At 41.4% G+C, this 15,431-nt stretch overlaps 1 protein-coding gene across 15 annotated transcripts in view; it reads left to right on the top strand.

Moving 5' to 3' along the window:
* MRTFB (myocardin related transcription factor B) overlaps window positions 1-15,431 on the top strand; it is a 501,337-nt gene that overhangs the window by 450,964 nt on the left and 34,942 nt on the right. For 13 of the 15 annotated variants that reach the window (XM_073591089.1, XM_073591093.1, XM_073591099.1 and 10 more), the window contains 2 exons: window positions 1,082-1,240; window positions 9,080-9,184. In XM_073591089.1, coding sequence (XP_073447190.1) covers window positions 1,082-1,240; window positions 9,080-9,184 — 264 coding nt within the window. The remainder of the gene's footprint in view (window positions 1-1,081; window positions 1,241-9,079; window positions 9,185-15,431) is intronic. The other 2 variants (XM_073591092.1, XM_073591088.1) reach the window with 1 other exon arrangement.

Raw genomic sequence — 15,431 nt, 5'->3', positions numbered from 1 at the left:
GTCCTATTTCTGATATCCAGTAGGGGGAGATAATGTTTTGCCATACATATCTCTCCCCCTAAACTGTTTAGCGGGGAAGGGATTCATGTAAAGGTTATTTATGAAGAATTAACGTTGTACAGCATATGGAACTGTACAAGGATGATTTATAAAACTAGCAAATGCGTAGTTATTGTAGATGATGGGAATATTATGGGTTATTAAAGGGTTATCTGTAGGTCTGTACAACTGTCTAATTGTTTTGCAAATTTAGGCAAGCTTTCATTATTTCATGAATTTGTAGGAATGTTATATCATGTATCTGTTTTAATGTTTTATATATATATATATATATATATATATATATATATATATATATATATATATATATGTGTGTGTGTGTGTGTGTGTGTGTGTGTGTATGTATGTGTATATATATATATATATATCTCATATGTATGTGTGTGTATATATATATATATATATATATATATATATATATATATATCCAAAGACATGCTGGTAGGTAGTCTAAATTGTCCCTAGTATGTATAAATGTGAGTTAGGGACCTTAGATTGCAAGCTCCTTGAGGGTAGGGACTGATTTGAATGTACAATGTATATGTAAATTGACGGCGCTATACAAGTACCTGAAATAAATAAAATATATATATAATATGTATGCATATATGTGTGTGTGTGTGTGTGTGTATGTATGTATGTATGTATGTGTGTATGTATATATATATATATATATATATATATATATATATACATACACATATAAGACCCAGTTTAGTGTTTTTCTGTCGCTCATCTAGGGCCCAGACAGAAGCAACTTCAAGTGTGATGCTGTATTGATAAAGCTGATCAAATCTCTGTAGCCAGTGCATAGCAATCATAAATTGTATGGATTGATAACCATGCACAGCCATGAGGAACTCTGGGTTAGCTGATCATGTTTGCAGATATTGGATATTGGACACCTTTTGGTTATTGTAATTCATTTTGTAGTTTGTTTACAAGTATCTGAAATCTATTTTTCTATTTCTATCCGTGATATAATTTTGATGACTTTTTTGTCTAACTGGTTTCCTTGCAGGTTTGTGCTCCGACAACATCAAACAATGTATTTTCATATCCGCAAAATCCAGTTACCAAAGTTCCACCATTATTTAATGCCAGCGTGTCAACTACATCGCAGCAAACAAGGACACAGCAGGCTGCTCCGGTGCAGAATGGTCCCTCAACAGTTCAAGAGGTCAGACATTCTCTGATGAAATTATACTTATGTCTGAGAGCATAGATGCTTTTACACATGGTTGAGAAGGCTGGATCATATCTATATTTTTTAGTGGGGCGGGCTCTGTCGCTTTTTCATAGGACTTTAAAGTGATACTAAACACAGTGTTTAATTTATACTGTCCCTTCTATTTCTGTATATGGATGATGACACTGTACTTATTTTAACTAAAACGTAATCTAAGTACCTTTTTTCCTAATCGGTATACAGCTATTATATGACCCAGATCTTTCCCAGCCTGTCTGCAAGGAAACATAAGAAGGAGGAGCTTCTAATCCTCTGCTCCTGGTCAAATGTTCAAAAAAAGAAAAAAAAACAGCCTTTGGAATACAAAGTAAAAATAAATAATTAATATTAAATATAAACTATTTTAAATTGTCATACACATATATATTTGAAATCAAGTCTTTATTATTTTTTGGCAATACCATGGTGTGGGCGGATTTCTGCCATTCACAGGCTGTGTCACTCCCCTCCTGCCTCAGTAAGAGGAAGACGAAGCCACCATTAATCTACATGTAATATCCTACTCCCATTTTGTGTTTAGCTGGTAAGGTTGAGCTCAGACGTATTTGCAACCCGCACGTGCAGAGCCTGCCAGGAAGTCGGAACTGCACAGCGCTAATCACAGGCAGTGAGACATTTTCCCGCGGCTGCAGAGATCAAGAAATGTCTAATTGGTTGTGATTAGCGATGTGCAGTGCCGACTTCCTGGCGGGCTCTGCACATGCGGGTTGTGAACATGCCTGAGCTCATCCTTATTAGCTGGCTAGTAGGCATGGAGGAGGAGGGAGGAAGTGGGTTGTCATTTACCACTGTGTATACGCCCACATGTGACTATAGTCACATGGGCTGCTCAGATGTGATAGGAAATGCTCCGCGTAGAAAACTGAAAACTGAGCATGTGCAGAGCTTCCAACACTGCTCTGCAAAATCCCCAACTGCAGTGGGGACTTGGACAGAAGGGGGAGATAGAAAACAGTTGGGTCAACCAGTATTTTTTGCAGACGACAGAAAAGGAATCTCATAGTGACTGAGTATGAACCGCATTTAATACATCATTTTTTGGTAGTTTTTTATGATATGGGTTTAGTGACGTTTTAAAGCAGGTGGTGAACCCCAAAATACGTTAGCGATCGTGTCTTATTTAAGGGGTCAGCAGTGTGCAATAACCAGCGGGGTCCATTCAGACTCCCAATTAGTGGCTTCTGTGCTGGTTTTTCTGCTAGCATTTTATAGAGCCATGTTGTAGATGGGAGAATTGGTCCATGTTTTTCTTTTATTGCCGGCATATTTTTGAAAAGTCTTTCATTATATGGGATATTGAGCTTCATTCTGTTATTTGTCCGATGCCTGGTTCACGTTGGAGTTTTTGTAAGCGTTGTTATTTTCATCTTAATGTATGTAATCTGTGCAGTCCAGTGTGCTTTTGATATTCCTTTTATGACAATTTAATTGTAAATATTTCCTGAGTTCAGAACTGGCAAAGATTGCTCAGGCACTATTCCGAAAGCTTTCCAGAATGTAATTTAGGTTGTATATCTTGGTATGCCCTTTTTTGCATATGCTTTAAAACTATTCTCTGTTTAAACACTGAATGACTATTAAATCAATTAAAAAAAAAAATACAGGTTTATTCAAAAAGTGCACATGATAAAATCTGTTTGCGGATGCAGTAATTTAGTTGCAACCAATCAAAACTGAATGTATTGTAATCAGAGCCGTTAGAATATTAATTCCAATTGATCAGGTTTTACCTTATTTTACACATGCTAGTGATATGCTAATTATTTTTTCTTGTTAAAGAAAGTCTGTTTTTATTAATTGCAATGGCAATGGCGGTGCGGCCCCGCGGGTCCAGCCGACCAAAGATATATATGTTGGGGACATATTATACATTTGCAATAACACGTAAAAAACTGCGCTTAGGGTGGGCCTATATGGTATAAGAACAGGTTGCTGCCTCCCCTACTCAGAGCACTCACAAAGGGTACTCTGCTAACCATACATGAACTAAAAGAAAAGGGGGGTTAGTTGGCGCTACCTAGAAAACCTAAATGCTAATGCATGTGCAGGATAAACCATACGGGTGGTTTTATGTTAGTACAATATTGCACACCAATATATCATCCCAGTCAGTAGGTGGAGTGTAATACCCTGGTGACTGGTAAGGAGTGGGTGGGAGGGGTCCTAGGATCCCTAAAGTTATGATGGAATATATTACAGTGTATGCAGGAGTGAATTTGTATAAAAGTAGGCAGAATATTGTATAGATAAATTGCCTAAGTTGATGCAGTGTATTGCCAGAGATATTACGCTCTGTGTATATTAATATACACTGTGCCAACTATATAGGACAAAGACAAGTAACCATCCAATTTAGTACACTATAACTTATACCAACCGCACAGGTACAACTTGAGTGATGCAATAGGGCTAGATCATAGCATATATCACAGTGACTATATCCAAGTATTTATATATTAGTCCCATAGATTTATGCTTGCATCAGCTGCATCCATATGCGTACATAACTCAACAAATGTGGGCTTTATAAGTACTTTACAGTTCATATAGTGAAGCCTGGGCCCAGCATTTGCTGCAGTATTTAAATCAAAAGTAGTATACAATAGTCCAATAAATTTATGTATGCATAAGGTCAGGAACTCCCGGGGTGACTTTAGTGCTTAAAACTCTGCCAGGTGACTTTTGTGCTCCCCCTTCAGATTTCCCACTCACCGACTCCTGGTGCCCCTGCAGGGGTATTGGGCATGTATTACTCCAAATGGAAGTCGCTGCTCTCTGTTGTTTGCGGTGGGTCCTGGCTGATGGAGGTGTTGCAATACCCTCATACATCAAAGACAAAAAAAGGGCTTCCATAGTGTAGTAACGTAAAAAATCCCTTTATTTATAAAAGCATATAAAAAACAAAGTCCCAAAAAATTTTTTTGTATATTCCTACCCAGTGTACCACTGAGGTAGGATGACACTGATTCCCAGCAAAAAAAAAAAACAGATTAGAAACCATTAAAATCCAACCATGTTCCGTCGTGCGCACTTTGTCCTTTGACGTCCTCAGCGTCGCTGAGGACGTCATAGGACGAAGCGCGCGCGACGGAACCACGCACACTACGTCATTTCCGTATGTACGAGTGAGTGGAACGCAGATGTAACACATAGCTGCTGACATCTCCCATCTCGATACACGGTTGGATTTTAGTGGTTTCTAATCTGTTTTTTTTGCTGGGAATCAGTGTCATTATAATCTGCAATGTAGATTATATGTGACGTCACAAAAAAAGTGATCAAGTGCATATGCATTATAGTGTATATAATCAAAAAGTTCATTCAATTTTCTGTGATTTATTCCTGTGATTCATTCCGGGTCCTGGTAAAACAAGGATCTTTCCACCACCATCACCACCCGCCACACATCCTACTCACCAAAATCCCATGACACCCATTGATCTGATGTTGAGCTTATGAGCTGATGATCTGATCTGATGTCGAGCTGATATATTTTTTAATGTAGGGATTGTTTATTGATTTTGAGCACTTGCACTTTAAATCACATACTCTATAGAGAGCGTGGTGTAATTAATTTTTATTAATTTTCTCATTTACATTTGCTTGCAACAAGATGCTCTCATTTTGTTTATCACCAATTGCTCAGGTTGAGTGCTATCTTCACTTATTTTATTTTTAAAAAATGTATATATTTCAGCTTGCGAATCATTTGTTGTGGTGGCTACAATCGTTTTTTTTTTTTTCTATCTGTTTTCATCTGGTGATTTGACCAGTAACCACCTCCTTATTAGCGTAAACAGAAATAATTATATACAGTTGTGCTCATAAGTTTACTTACCCTGGCAGAATTTATGATATCTTTGTTTACTCTTTTTAAATCATAATGGCAACAGAAACTACCCAAATGACCCTGATCAAAATTTTACATACCCCAGTTCCTAATATCGTGTATTGCCCCCTTTAACATCAATGACAGCTTGAAGTCTTTTGTGGTATTTATGGATGAGGCTCTTTATCTTCTCAGATGGTAAAGCTGCCCATTCCTCTTGGCAAAAAGCCTCCAGTTCCTGTAAATTCTTGGGCCTTCTTGCAAGAACTGCACGTTTGAGATCTCCTCAGAGTGGCTCAATGATATTGAGGTCAGGAGACTGAGATGGCCACTCCAGAATCTTCACTTTATTCTGCTGTAGCCAATGACAGGTCGACTTGGCCTTGTGTTTTGGATCATTGTCATGTTGGAATGTCCAAGTACGTCCCATGCGCAGCTTCCTAGCTGATGAATGCAAATGTTCCTCCAGTATTTTTTGATACCATACTGCATTCATCTTGCCATCAATTTTGACCAGATTTCCTGTGCCTTTGTAGCTCACACATCCCCAAAACATCAGCGATCGACCTCTGTGTTTCACAGTAGGCCTTGTTGACTCCTCTTCAAATGTAGCGTTTATGGTTGTGGCCAAAAAGCTCAATTTTGGTCTCGTCACTCCAAATGACTTTATGCCAGAAGGTTTGAGGCTTGTCCCTGTGCTGTTTGGTGTATTGTAAGCGGGATACTTTGTGGCATTTTCGTAGTAATGGCTTTCTTCTGGCGACTCGACCATGCAGCCCATCTTTCTTCAAGTGCCTCCTTATTGTGCATCTTGAAACAGCCACACCACGTTTTCAGAGAGTCCTGTATTTCACCTGAAGTTTGTGGGTTTTTCTTTGCATCCCGAACAATTTTCCTGGCAGCTCCGGCTGAAATTTTAGTTGGTCTACCTGACCGTGGTTTGGTTTCAACAGAACCCCTCATTTTCCACTTCTTGATTAGAGTTTGAACACTGCCGATTGGCATTCTCAATTCCTTGGATATCTTTTTTTCTATCCCTTTCCTGTTCAGTTCAACTACCTTTTCCCGCAGATCCTTTGACAGTTCTTTTGCTTTCCCCATGACTCAGAATACAGAAACGTCAGTGCAGCACTGGATGAAAGATGCAAGGGTCTGTCAGGAGTCCAGAAACTCATTGACCCTTTATACACACACACTAATTACAAGCAAACAGATCACAGGTGAGGATGGTTAACTTTAATAGCCATTCAAACCCCTTTGTGTCAACTTGTGTGCATGTTATCAGGCCAAAATAACCGGGGTATGTAAACTTTTGATCAGGGTCATTTAGGTAGTTGCTTTTGCCATTATGATTTAAAAAGAGTAAACACAGTTGATTGATAATAAATGGCTTCAGCCAAAAATTAACCATAAGTGAAAGAAAAGTTTTTGTGTTATCATTCATATTCTCTGAAAAATGGCCAAGAAATCATCAATTCTGCCAGGGTATGTAAACTAATGAGCACAACTGTATTATAGGAATTTAAAAGTGCCAACTGTGACATAACCTAATCTGTCAGATAAACTTATTTAATCAAACTTTGCCATGACAAAATATAGTTGATACTATTGTAGTCTTTTCAACGCGTTTCGTGATGAGCTTCTTCAGGAAAAAATATTACTTGACAAGAATGTATCACTCCCACTCAAGGAGGATGTATGGTGTCAAATATCACATTGAGACAGCTGCAGCCATTGCTACGGCAGGGACATAAGCAGACTGCAGACAGAGCAGACAAGAACCAAGTACCCGCTTTTTAAAATCAAAATGAACAACATAATGGGTTTATCTGATTTGTTACAAGCATCTCTGCACCCTAAATATAGTATTTGTATGAGATTTTTAATGATTGATATATTTTGTAATAAACCACCTTTTAAGCATTCACTGTGTGCTCTATTCAGCTGGCACCTATAACATCCCATTATTATTATTAAAGTGCTGCGTAAACTGTTGGCGCTATATAAATCGCATATAATAATAATTATCATGAGTTGTTTCCAGGTTTATTGTATTGGGAATGTGGTACCCAAGTGACTTCCCATCAATCTTTTTTATCATTACTGCTGTATTAGAGTGCATTCACTCTGGATGAAGGAGCAACGGAGAGACTCCAGGGGACGGGAGTGTTAGATGTACTAGCAGCTTTAGATACACTAACAAATTGAAGCCAAACTCCAGCTAACTCTTTTCAAGCAGTTACAGCAAACAGTTTTGTTCCTTTTGGGATAAAGGTTTTACATGCAATAATAAAATCTGATCATTGTAGGCACCCCTGTCATTTTGTCTCCACTTTAACTGATACATCTGTGGGACAGGTTGTTCTTTTGAAAGACAGTCTTACTGGTTAGATGAGCAGATGGAAATAAAAAGCCTTAAGACCCCTTTCACATTGAGGCAGTTTTCATGGCGTTTTAGCTCTATAAATAGTGCCTGAAAACTGCCGCCCGAGTGCTTTCACACTGGAGCGGTGCGCTTGGGGGACGTTATAAAAAGTCCTGCAAGCAACATCTTTGGGGTGGTTTGGGAGCACGGTATACCGTGCTCCCAAACCACCCCTGCCCATTGCACTGAATGGCCAGCGCTTCTGAAGAGCCTGAAAAGCGCCTCAGAAGCGCCCCTACACAAACATTTTTAACCCCTTTGGCCACTAGCAGAGGTTAAAAGCGCCCTGCCAGCGGCCGAAAAGTGCTGCCTAAACAGCGCTAAAGCGGCACCAAAACTAGCGGCACTTTAGCGCTTACACAGCCACGCCTCCAGTGTGAAAGGGGTCTAAAAGAAAACTAATGCAGCCATCACATCTAAGAATTGGTAAGATGTAATATACAGTGCAACCTCAGTTTGCGATTAACACGGTTAATGAGCGTTTCGCCGAGCACTGTATTTCTAAAATTCCTAATTCGGTTTGTGAGTGTCTCGCAAAACGAGTAGGATTCAGGCCAAAAGCAGTGTGCAGTTCCCGCTTTTGGCCTGAGGTGGGGGGCGCTGGAGCAGAGCGGAAAGTCGCCGTTCGGAAATGCACGGAAAGGCCCGAGGACAGTTCGGCTGACCTCAGCAAGCCTTGGAAAGGCTCGTGAATGAAGTCTTTGCAAGGTTTGCCGAGGCCTACCGAAGTGTCCCTCTGGCCTTTTCGGCCATTTCCAAGGCTCTCCAGCGCCCCCCGCCTCTGGCAGCATGCGGTATTGCATCCCATTGAAGTCAATGTGGTACGAATTATTTTAGTTTCCATTGACTTCAATGGGAAAACTCGCTTTGATATGCAAGTACATTGGATTACGAGCATAGTCCTGGAACGGATTATGCTCGTAATCCGAGGTTCTACTGTAATATAATGTTTTTGTTTTTGGGTTTAATACTGCTTTAAGTAACAAAGCTGTTATCTGTTAATGAAACATAAAAGTGTGCCTAAGTATGTGGATTTCAACATTTCCTAAATCAATAGCTGGCTAAAGTCACCCTGCACCTACCTACTGACCAGGAAGACCACCATTCATGTTGATGGCACAATAAAAATATTTGGGAGGATAGACGGAGTGGGCATCTACCCTGCTAGGCAGTGTCTACATTTTCATAGTCAAACACTCCAGAGTTGGAGACCACTGAGATACTTACACACATGTATATGTGCAGGTGATTAATGCTTTTGATTTCTGGGCTTAGTTTGGGGACTTGCCTACAATGTCAGGTCACTTATTTTATGAGCACTTCTAAGCACAAAAGTGATTTTCACGTTCCAGCACAATTTCATGTTAAAAGGCTGTCATACCAACATTGAGAAATAAATCGTTTTCATGCACTAAATCAGAGAGTGCTTCCAGAGTGCAGATTAACACTTGTAAACCCCTTTAGATTGTTTAATTCGTTATCTTTTTATTAACACTGTTTTATTTTCTTTCTGCAGTCCAATTCCACATCCCCATCCCAGCAGTATGTTCGGCATTCTTTGTTCAACAACTCCAGTGCTAAATCAAAAGACCCTCCACGCTATGAAGAGGCCATAAAACAGGCACGTAGCTTACCAAAATCTGCAATTACAGATCAAGCCATCTCATATTCTCATTTCCTCTTAAAGGGATAAGTAAAGATTATATGTCTGAAAATGTCATTTTTATTTATCCAATTTTATTAAGATGAATAGTTTCCATTTAAAGCAGTATTAAACCTAAAAGCAATTTTTTTTTTTACCAATACTTAGATGTGATGTCTGCATTAATTTTCTTTTTTAGGCTTTCCTCTATTTTCACCTTGTGATCCAGCCAGCAAGGCTGTTGTTTTTTAAAAGCACAAGCTCTCCAGCAGATTGTATCGATTTACAGGGATAAAACAAACCACTTTACACTGGCAGGGGTGCCTAAAATCAGCTTTTATTTAATTATGTAAAACCTTTATCCCAAAAGGAAAAAAAGCTGTTTGCAGTAACTGATTTTCAAGTGTGAGCTGGGGTTTGGCTTAAATGTTTTAGTGTATTAAAATCTGCTAATATGTTTAACACTCCCCTCCATCCAGACTGACAGTGCTTCTGTCTGTGCCTCCTGTGCTTACTCCTCCAGTGGTGTCTCACTAATACAGGAGGAGTATTACTGGCCAGATCACCAGGTGAAAACTGAGGGAAATACGCTAAAGAAAAGAGAACTGATGCAGCCACCACATCTGAGTATTGGTTGGCTGCAATATAATACATTTTTGGTTTTGGACTTAATGCCATTTTTAATTATGATGAATGTCTAACCTTAACTTAATGAGAGCTGCTGACTTTCTAAAGTTCTATTTTTTTTTTTGTTTTGTTTTTTTTTGTTTTTTTAGGGATAATTGAAATGTTATATAATCCTATGCAAAAATCTGACATGTATGCTTTTGAAATTGATTACGTAGGCCTATCCCTTTGTAACTGTTAAAATTGTCATGCTGTGTTTCCTGGATATTTCCCTTTTTTCTAGCACTGGGAAATCTACAGTTACATATAGTTTCAAATTTCTTTCTCCAGGATTTTTTGATCACATTAATTTGGTATTTGGATCGTGATGTCAACTTTACCAAAACCATATCATCAGGTGGTCATAAAAAATTTTTTTTGCACTGCTCACAGCCCACCATCCTATAGCCTAACTGATTGCCCCCCAAGTCCCATTAAGGTTAGGTTCACAATTTTCTGTAGAGGTGCGTTGCACTTGTGCGCACATCATGTGCATTTTTGTACCATTGATTTTGCATGGGATCCAATGCACTAAAGTTATGCATCTCCAACACGCATACCTTGTAGCACACATTAACGCACTACAGTGCACTGTGTTGCCAAAAATAATGCGTGTTTGCTTTTTGGGACATTGTGGTAAATAGACTGCCTTAACCCACTGCAAAATAGCTTGTGAAAAAATGAGTGTGAACACAATGCAGTCCAGCAGAAAATTGTGATTCTAGCGTAATAATATTTCTGATTTCTATAACTTCCATTAGGGCACACAAGCCTAAAAAACTCAAGTAGGACAAATGACTCTCAGGTTGGAGACTTTTTATTCTAAATGCCTAATTGGTCATGGGGATTATAGAATGATGATCTTGGCTTTAATCCAAGTCCTTGGAGGAGGGATGTAAACCCTTGTTCGTATGACAATGACACAAAAATCACTTGTCTTTATAGTTTTGAAAAGAGGGTTTTTTGGTTCAATTTGACCAATAATATCATAATAATAGTTTACCCTAGAGCATGTTGCTCCCATATTTAGAGTGTAGCATGGTACTATGCCAACCCACTCCTAAACTGACTCCCCCTCTGACAGCATGGGGGACTCTTCTCCCTAGCGGCAGCTGTCAGTCCTGGATTTTTCGCAAGTGTGTATGTGGCTGCGTCCACACAACCGCATCATTCATTCACAGAAATCTGTGAATTAATAATCTATAACTTGTGGTTTCAGTGGAATTTAAGTGTTGTGATTACCACACCCATAGACCATTAAGGCTCTGTTCACATCTATGCGTTTTTGGGCGTTTTTTCTGCTCTAAACCTCAGCTCTAAAAATGCCCAACAAGACAAATCCCATTCATTTCAATGGCCCCTGTTCACATCTGAGCGCCCGTTGCTCGAAAAAGTACATGAGCTTCTTTTTTGGCAGATTACAGGCGTTTTAATGCTTTTACATTGGTGACCTTTTGAACTTCAAAACGCCTGTACACAAACGCCAGAAAAAGCCAGAAAACCACTTATAAAATAGCAACACCTAAATGTGACTGGAGCCTTATGCCTCCTAGCTCTCTAAAGTTGGCCATAGGCATAGTTCAGCAGGCATCGGCCGAGATTCAAACCATTTATGGGCAGGCTTATCATCTCCAAGTTGATTAATCAAATTGGGTACAACCAGCCTGTCAGATTTTGGGGGAATCAAGCGTTTTTGATTTTACTGCAACCCGTAATTGCAGGAAAGAAAATCACTCCACATCTATGTGCAGCCTAACTGAAAGAATTAGCTGGTGGAAGAGTCTGCAGGAGCCTGTGCATTGCACCCCCTCCATCCAGTGTTAAGTGTAAAAAAAAAAAAAAATACAGATTTTGAAAATGTTGGTGTGTTTATTATTTATTTTTTGCAAGGGGGGGATTAACCTTTGAGTCACTCTTTTTTTGTTCCTTAGCACTGGGTGGCATGCTTTTATTTCTGCTCAGATTTAGTTTACAGTGCTTTCTGTTTACATTTGAGTATCCTAGGCTAACCGAAGATAAATGTACATCTTTTTTCCTTATGCCTTCCTGACTTCTTTATGTTCCTATATACAGGTTCACATATATAAACACAGATGCATTTTGAGTGCTGATACTCTAAAACACAGTGCCATTGTAGAAAGGCTTACTTGTTCCTGTGAGTCACAGCTCAGGTATTAGAAACATCTGCCAGACAGCACTGGAAACCATTGAATGACTTCACCATCTATGCTGGACAAAACGGAAATTAATATAACTTCCCTGAAAGAGTCTTGTTTTCACAGATACAGGACAACACCCAATACATATTAGCATTTAAACACATGTTAAACTGTTTAGGTCGGTGTTACATGTAGAATAATAAAGAATACTCAATACAGTCAGCAGATAGTAATATATAAACTTAGGGATGCACGGATACCATTATTAATTTTTTTTTTGTACTCGCCGATACCAGTTACCAATACCTACTGCAACAGTTTTGTTTACACTTCAGCTGACAGAAATGGTGCAAAGAATTTAAAAGTTATTTACCAATTAAATACTTGTTTTTTTTGGGGGGGGGGGGGGGTTACATGTTGCACTTTTTTAATGTTACTATATGTAAAAGGTGTAAAAATATTAACGAACAAAGCAAACTAAAAAAAGTTTTAATCATTATTAGCTTATAAAATAGACGTGAACAAAAAAATAAATCAGAAGGAAAAATAATCAAATGGAGGAGAATAAGGAGTTAAATAAGGCTGATTAGCGTAAATAGAATGTAAAGGCAGAAGGTTCTTTTTAATCTAATTGCAATCACTTTAATTTGCAATTTTATCAATATTTTTCCCTAATCTCTACATACTTACCATCTGTACCAGGTTATTATGGGGAACAGTTTTGACTACAAAATCCAAATTTACACATATCAGAAGCTAGGATTACAAATCTGTACTTACCCAAATGTATCTTTCTCTTTCGTTCATTGACAGACACGGTGCTTCATTATTCAGAACCACATGGTTATAAAATTAGGACACTAGGCAGAAAAAAGACTTGGCTATTCCTATGGGCAGTCCTAGGTGATATACACCCACCTCTCTGCTATAGGCCTCCAGTTTTTTTTCTGCCTAGTCAGGAGTAAGGACCTAGTTCCCTTCTGGGATCTCTGGTCCTGGCATTTTGTTTTTGCTTTTTAAACTACTTTTTTTTCTCTTGGATTTTTTCCTTTGAGATCTGCAATCAACTGCCGGACTGGACGACAGGCTGGACACTAAGATCCAGTGGTCTCCCCAGTCTGGCCAGCAAGCACATGCAGACCGCAGCTACGTGCTAGATCGGCTTCGACGTAGCCCCACTGGACGGGGGCTGGCCCTGCGGGTTAAACGTCTCGCGAGGTCGCATACGACCGGGTCTCGGCCTGAGTCGCATCGTTCCTCATGGCCGACAGCCCCCCCCACTTCGGTAGCGAGGAGGATCAGTCTTGGATCATTACCCGTGTACTTGCTGGAGCAGTAAGGGGCCCCCTCCTCTCCTTCCCTGGAGTGGTGTGGGATGCGGGTACTCCCTGGGGTGGTCGTTCCTCTGGGGTTCTCCACATCCCCCCCCCCTTCCCCGGCTGAGGTCCAGGCCTCTGGCTTAGGTGCTTCAGACATTCTGTCCACCCTCCCCTCCCTCCAGGGTTGTCACTTTGGGGGGGTACACCTTGGCACCTGCTGGATGGTTGGGTGGATGACCAGGCATCCGCAGTTCCGCGCCCCCTGCAGTGGCCCTCCACTAATTTAGGCTTTGCGGCCTACCAACCAGGAGACATGGGTGGCCCTTGAGCTGGCAGCGAGACTGCCACTTTCCGTTGCGGGCAACCGCCCTCCTTCCTCGGCTCTAGCCTGGTCTGGTTCCCCTGCGGACCTGTGCACTCGTGGAGGGCGGCTGAAAATTTAGACCGCGGCCTGCTATTCTGCATGGCCATGGCGGACGCCCTCTTCCAGGGGTACGGCGCTGTGGGGGCTCTGAGATGACCACCTTTTAGGGGGGGGGTTTGAATGAGCCCTCCATAGGCGCCCCCTGTGAGGGGCCTCAGCCAGTGCCCCCTGTGAAAGGTCCAGTGGTGTCCCCTGTGTGGGGGCATCCATAGGCACCCTCTGTGCGTGGTCTCAGCCAGAGCCCCCTGTGCGGGGGTTTCCGTGGTGCCCCTTGTGCGGGGTCTCAACCAGTGCCCCCTGTGAGGGGGTCCAGTGGTGCCCAATGTTTGGGGTATCCATAGGTGCCCCCTGTGTGGGGTCTCAGCCAGTGCCCCTGTTAGGGGTCCAATAGTGTCCCTTGTGCGGGGTCTCGGCCGGTGCCCGACTTCAGTGACGCACAAGAAGGTGCTGGTTGTCTCCCTTATTACATCTGTGCGGGAAACTTTAAAGCTGGAGGATGCAGCTGTGGCTGCGGCGGGGGTGCCGGTCCCCTTGGCACCCATAAACTGTCTCACACAGCAAAAGTGTTCCCTTCTCCCTCCTATTTTTGAATATTTGCTCGTATAGACTGGGAGTGTCCAAAGCGTTCGTTCGTGGTGCGTACTCTTAATGAAGGGGTTCGACATCTGGCTCCCAGTGCCGTCTCTTCTACCGCCAGGGGAACTACTCTTGGTGCGTTCGGGTCTACAGGAGCCTCCCGTTGGAAAAATTTGGGCTGTTTCTCTGCTTGCTCTGTCCCAGATTGTGGCTTTTTTGGTTGCTATTACCTCTGCTCGCAGAGTGTCGGAACTGTAGGCGTTACCATGTCATACTACTTACCTGGTGATCCACAAAGATGAAGTGGTTCTTCGCACTTGTCCGTGGTTCCCTCCTCTGATTCCTTTTGATTAAGGACGTTGTATTGCCTGTGACCCAGGTCAAAATGTCCTAAGGGATTTACCTTACATTCCCTGGATGTGTTCGGGCAGTTTGGGTGTATTTGGCAGTCACAGGGCCTTTTTGGAGATCAGACTCACTGTTTGTGATCACGGATGGGTCAAAAAAGGGGATGTCTGCTTCTTCTGCGACCTTTCTAGACGGATCAGACAGACAATGACTCTGGTCTATTCTATCAGGGGTTGGGTTTCTCCTTTTCCTGTTATGGCTCATTCTACTTGGCTGCTTGTTGCTTCTTGGGCCTTCCATCAGGCGTCAGCTTGCAAGGCGGCCACTTGGCTGTCGGTGTACACTTTAACAAAATTCTACAGCGTGGATGTGCTGGCATCTGAGGATGCTTCTTTTGGTGTTGCAGGCTGCTGTTTAGAGGGTCTATTCCCTCTTGAAGGGGTATTCAGGCTGGGCTCCAGTTTCTGTGTTTGAGTTTCTGTTACCTGGTTGTCTCTTGTGTTAGCCTTGGGGTTTTTCGTTGTCCCACCCCTCATGTTTGGCACTGCTTTGGGACGTCCCTAGGACTGCCCATAGGCGTAGCCAAGTCTTTTTTCTGCCTAGTGTCCTACTCCTGTAGGGGGTGATTATAACCCTATGGTTCTGAATAATGGAGCGCTGTGTCTGGCAATGAACTCAGAAATGGATTTTACGGTAACCTAGTATGACTGTATTCCAGTCTCTTGGGTCTGTCC

The sequence above is a fragment of the Aquarana catesbeiana genome, linkage group LG06, assembly GCF_042186555.1.
Source record: "Aquarana catesbeiana isolate 2022-GZ linkage group LG06, ASM4218655v1, whole genome shotgun sequence".
Lineage (NCBI taxonomy): Eukaryota > Metazoa > Chordata > Amphibia > Anura > Ranidae > Aquarana > Aquarana catesbeiana.
The sequence above is the reverse complement of the archived record's forward strand: the minus strand, read 5'-3'. Positions and strand labels throughout refer to the sequence as shown.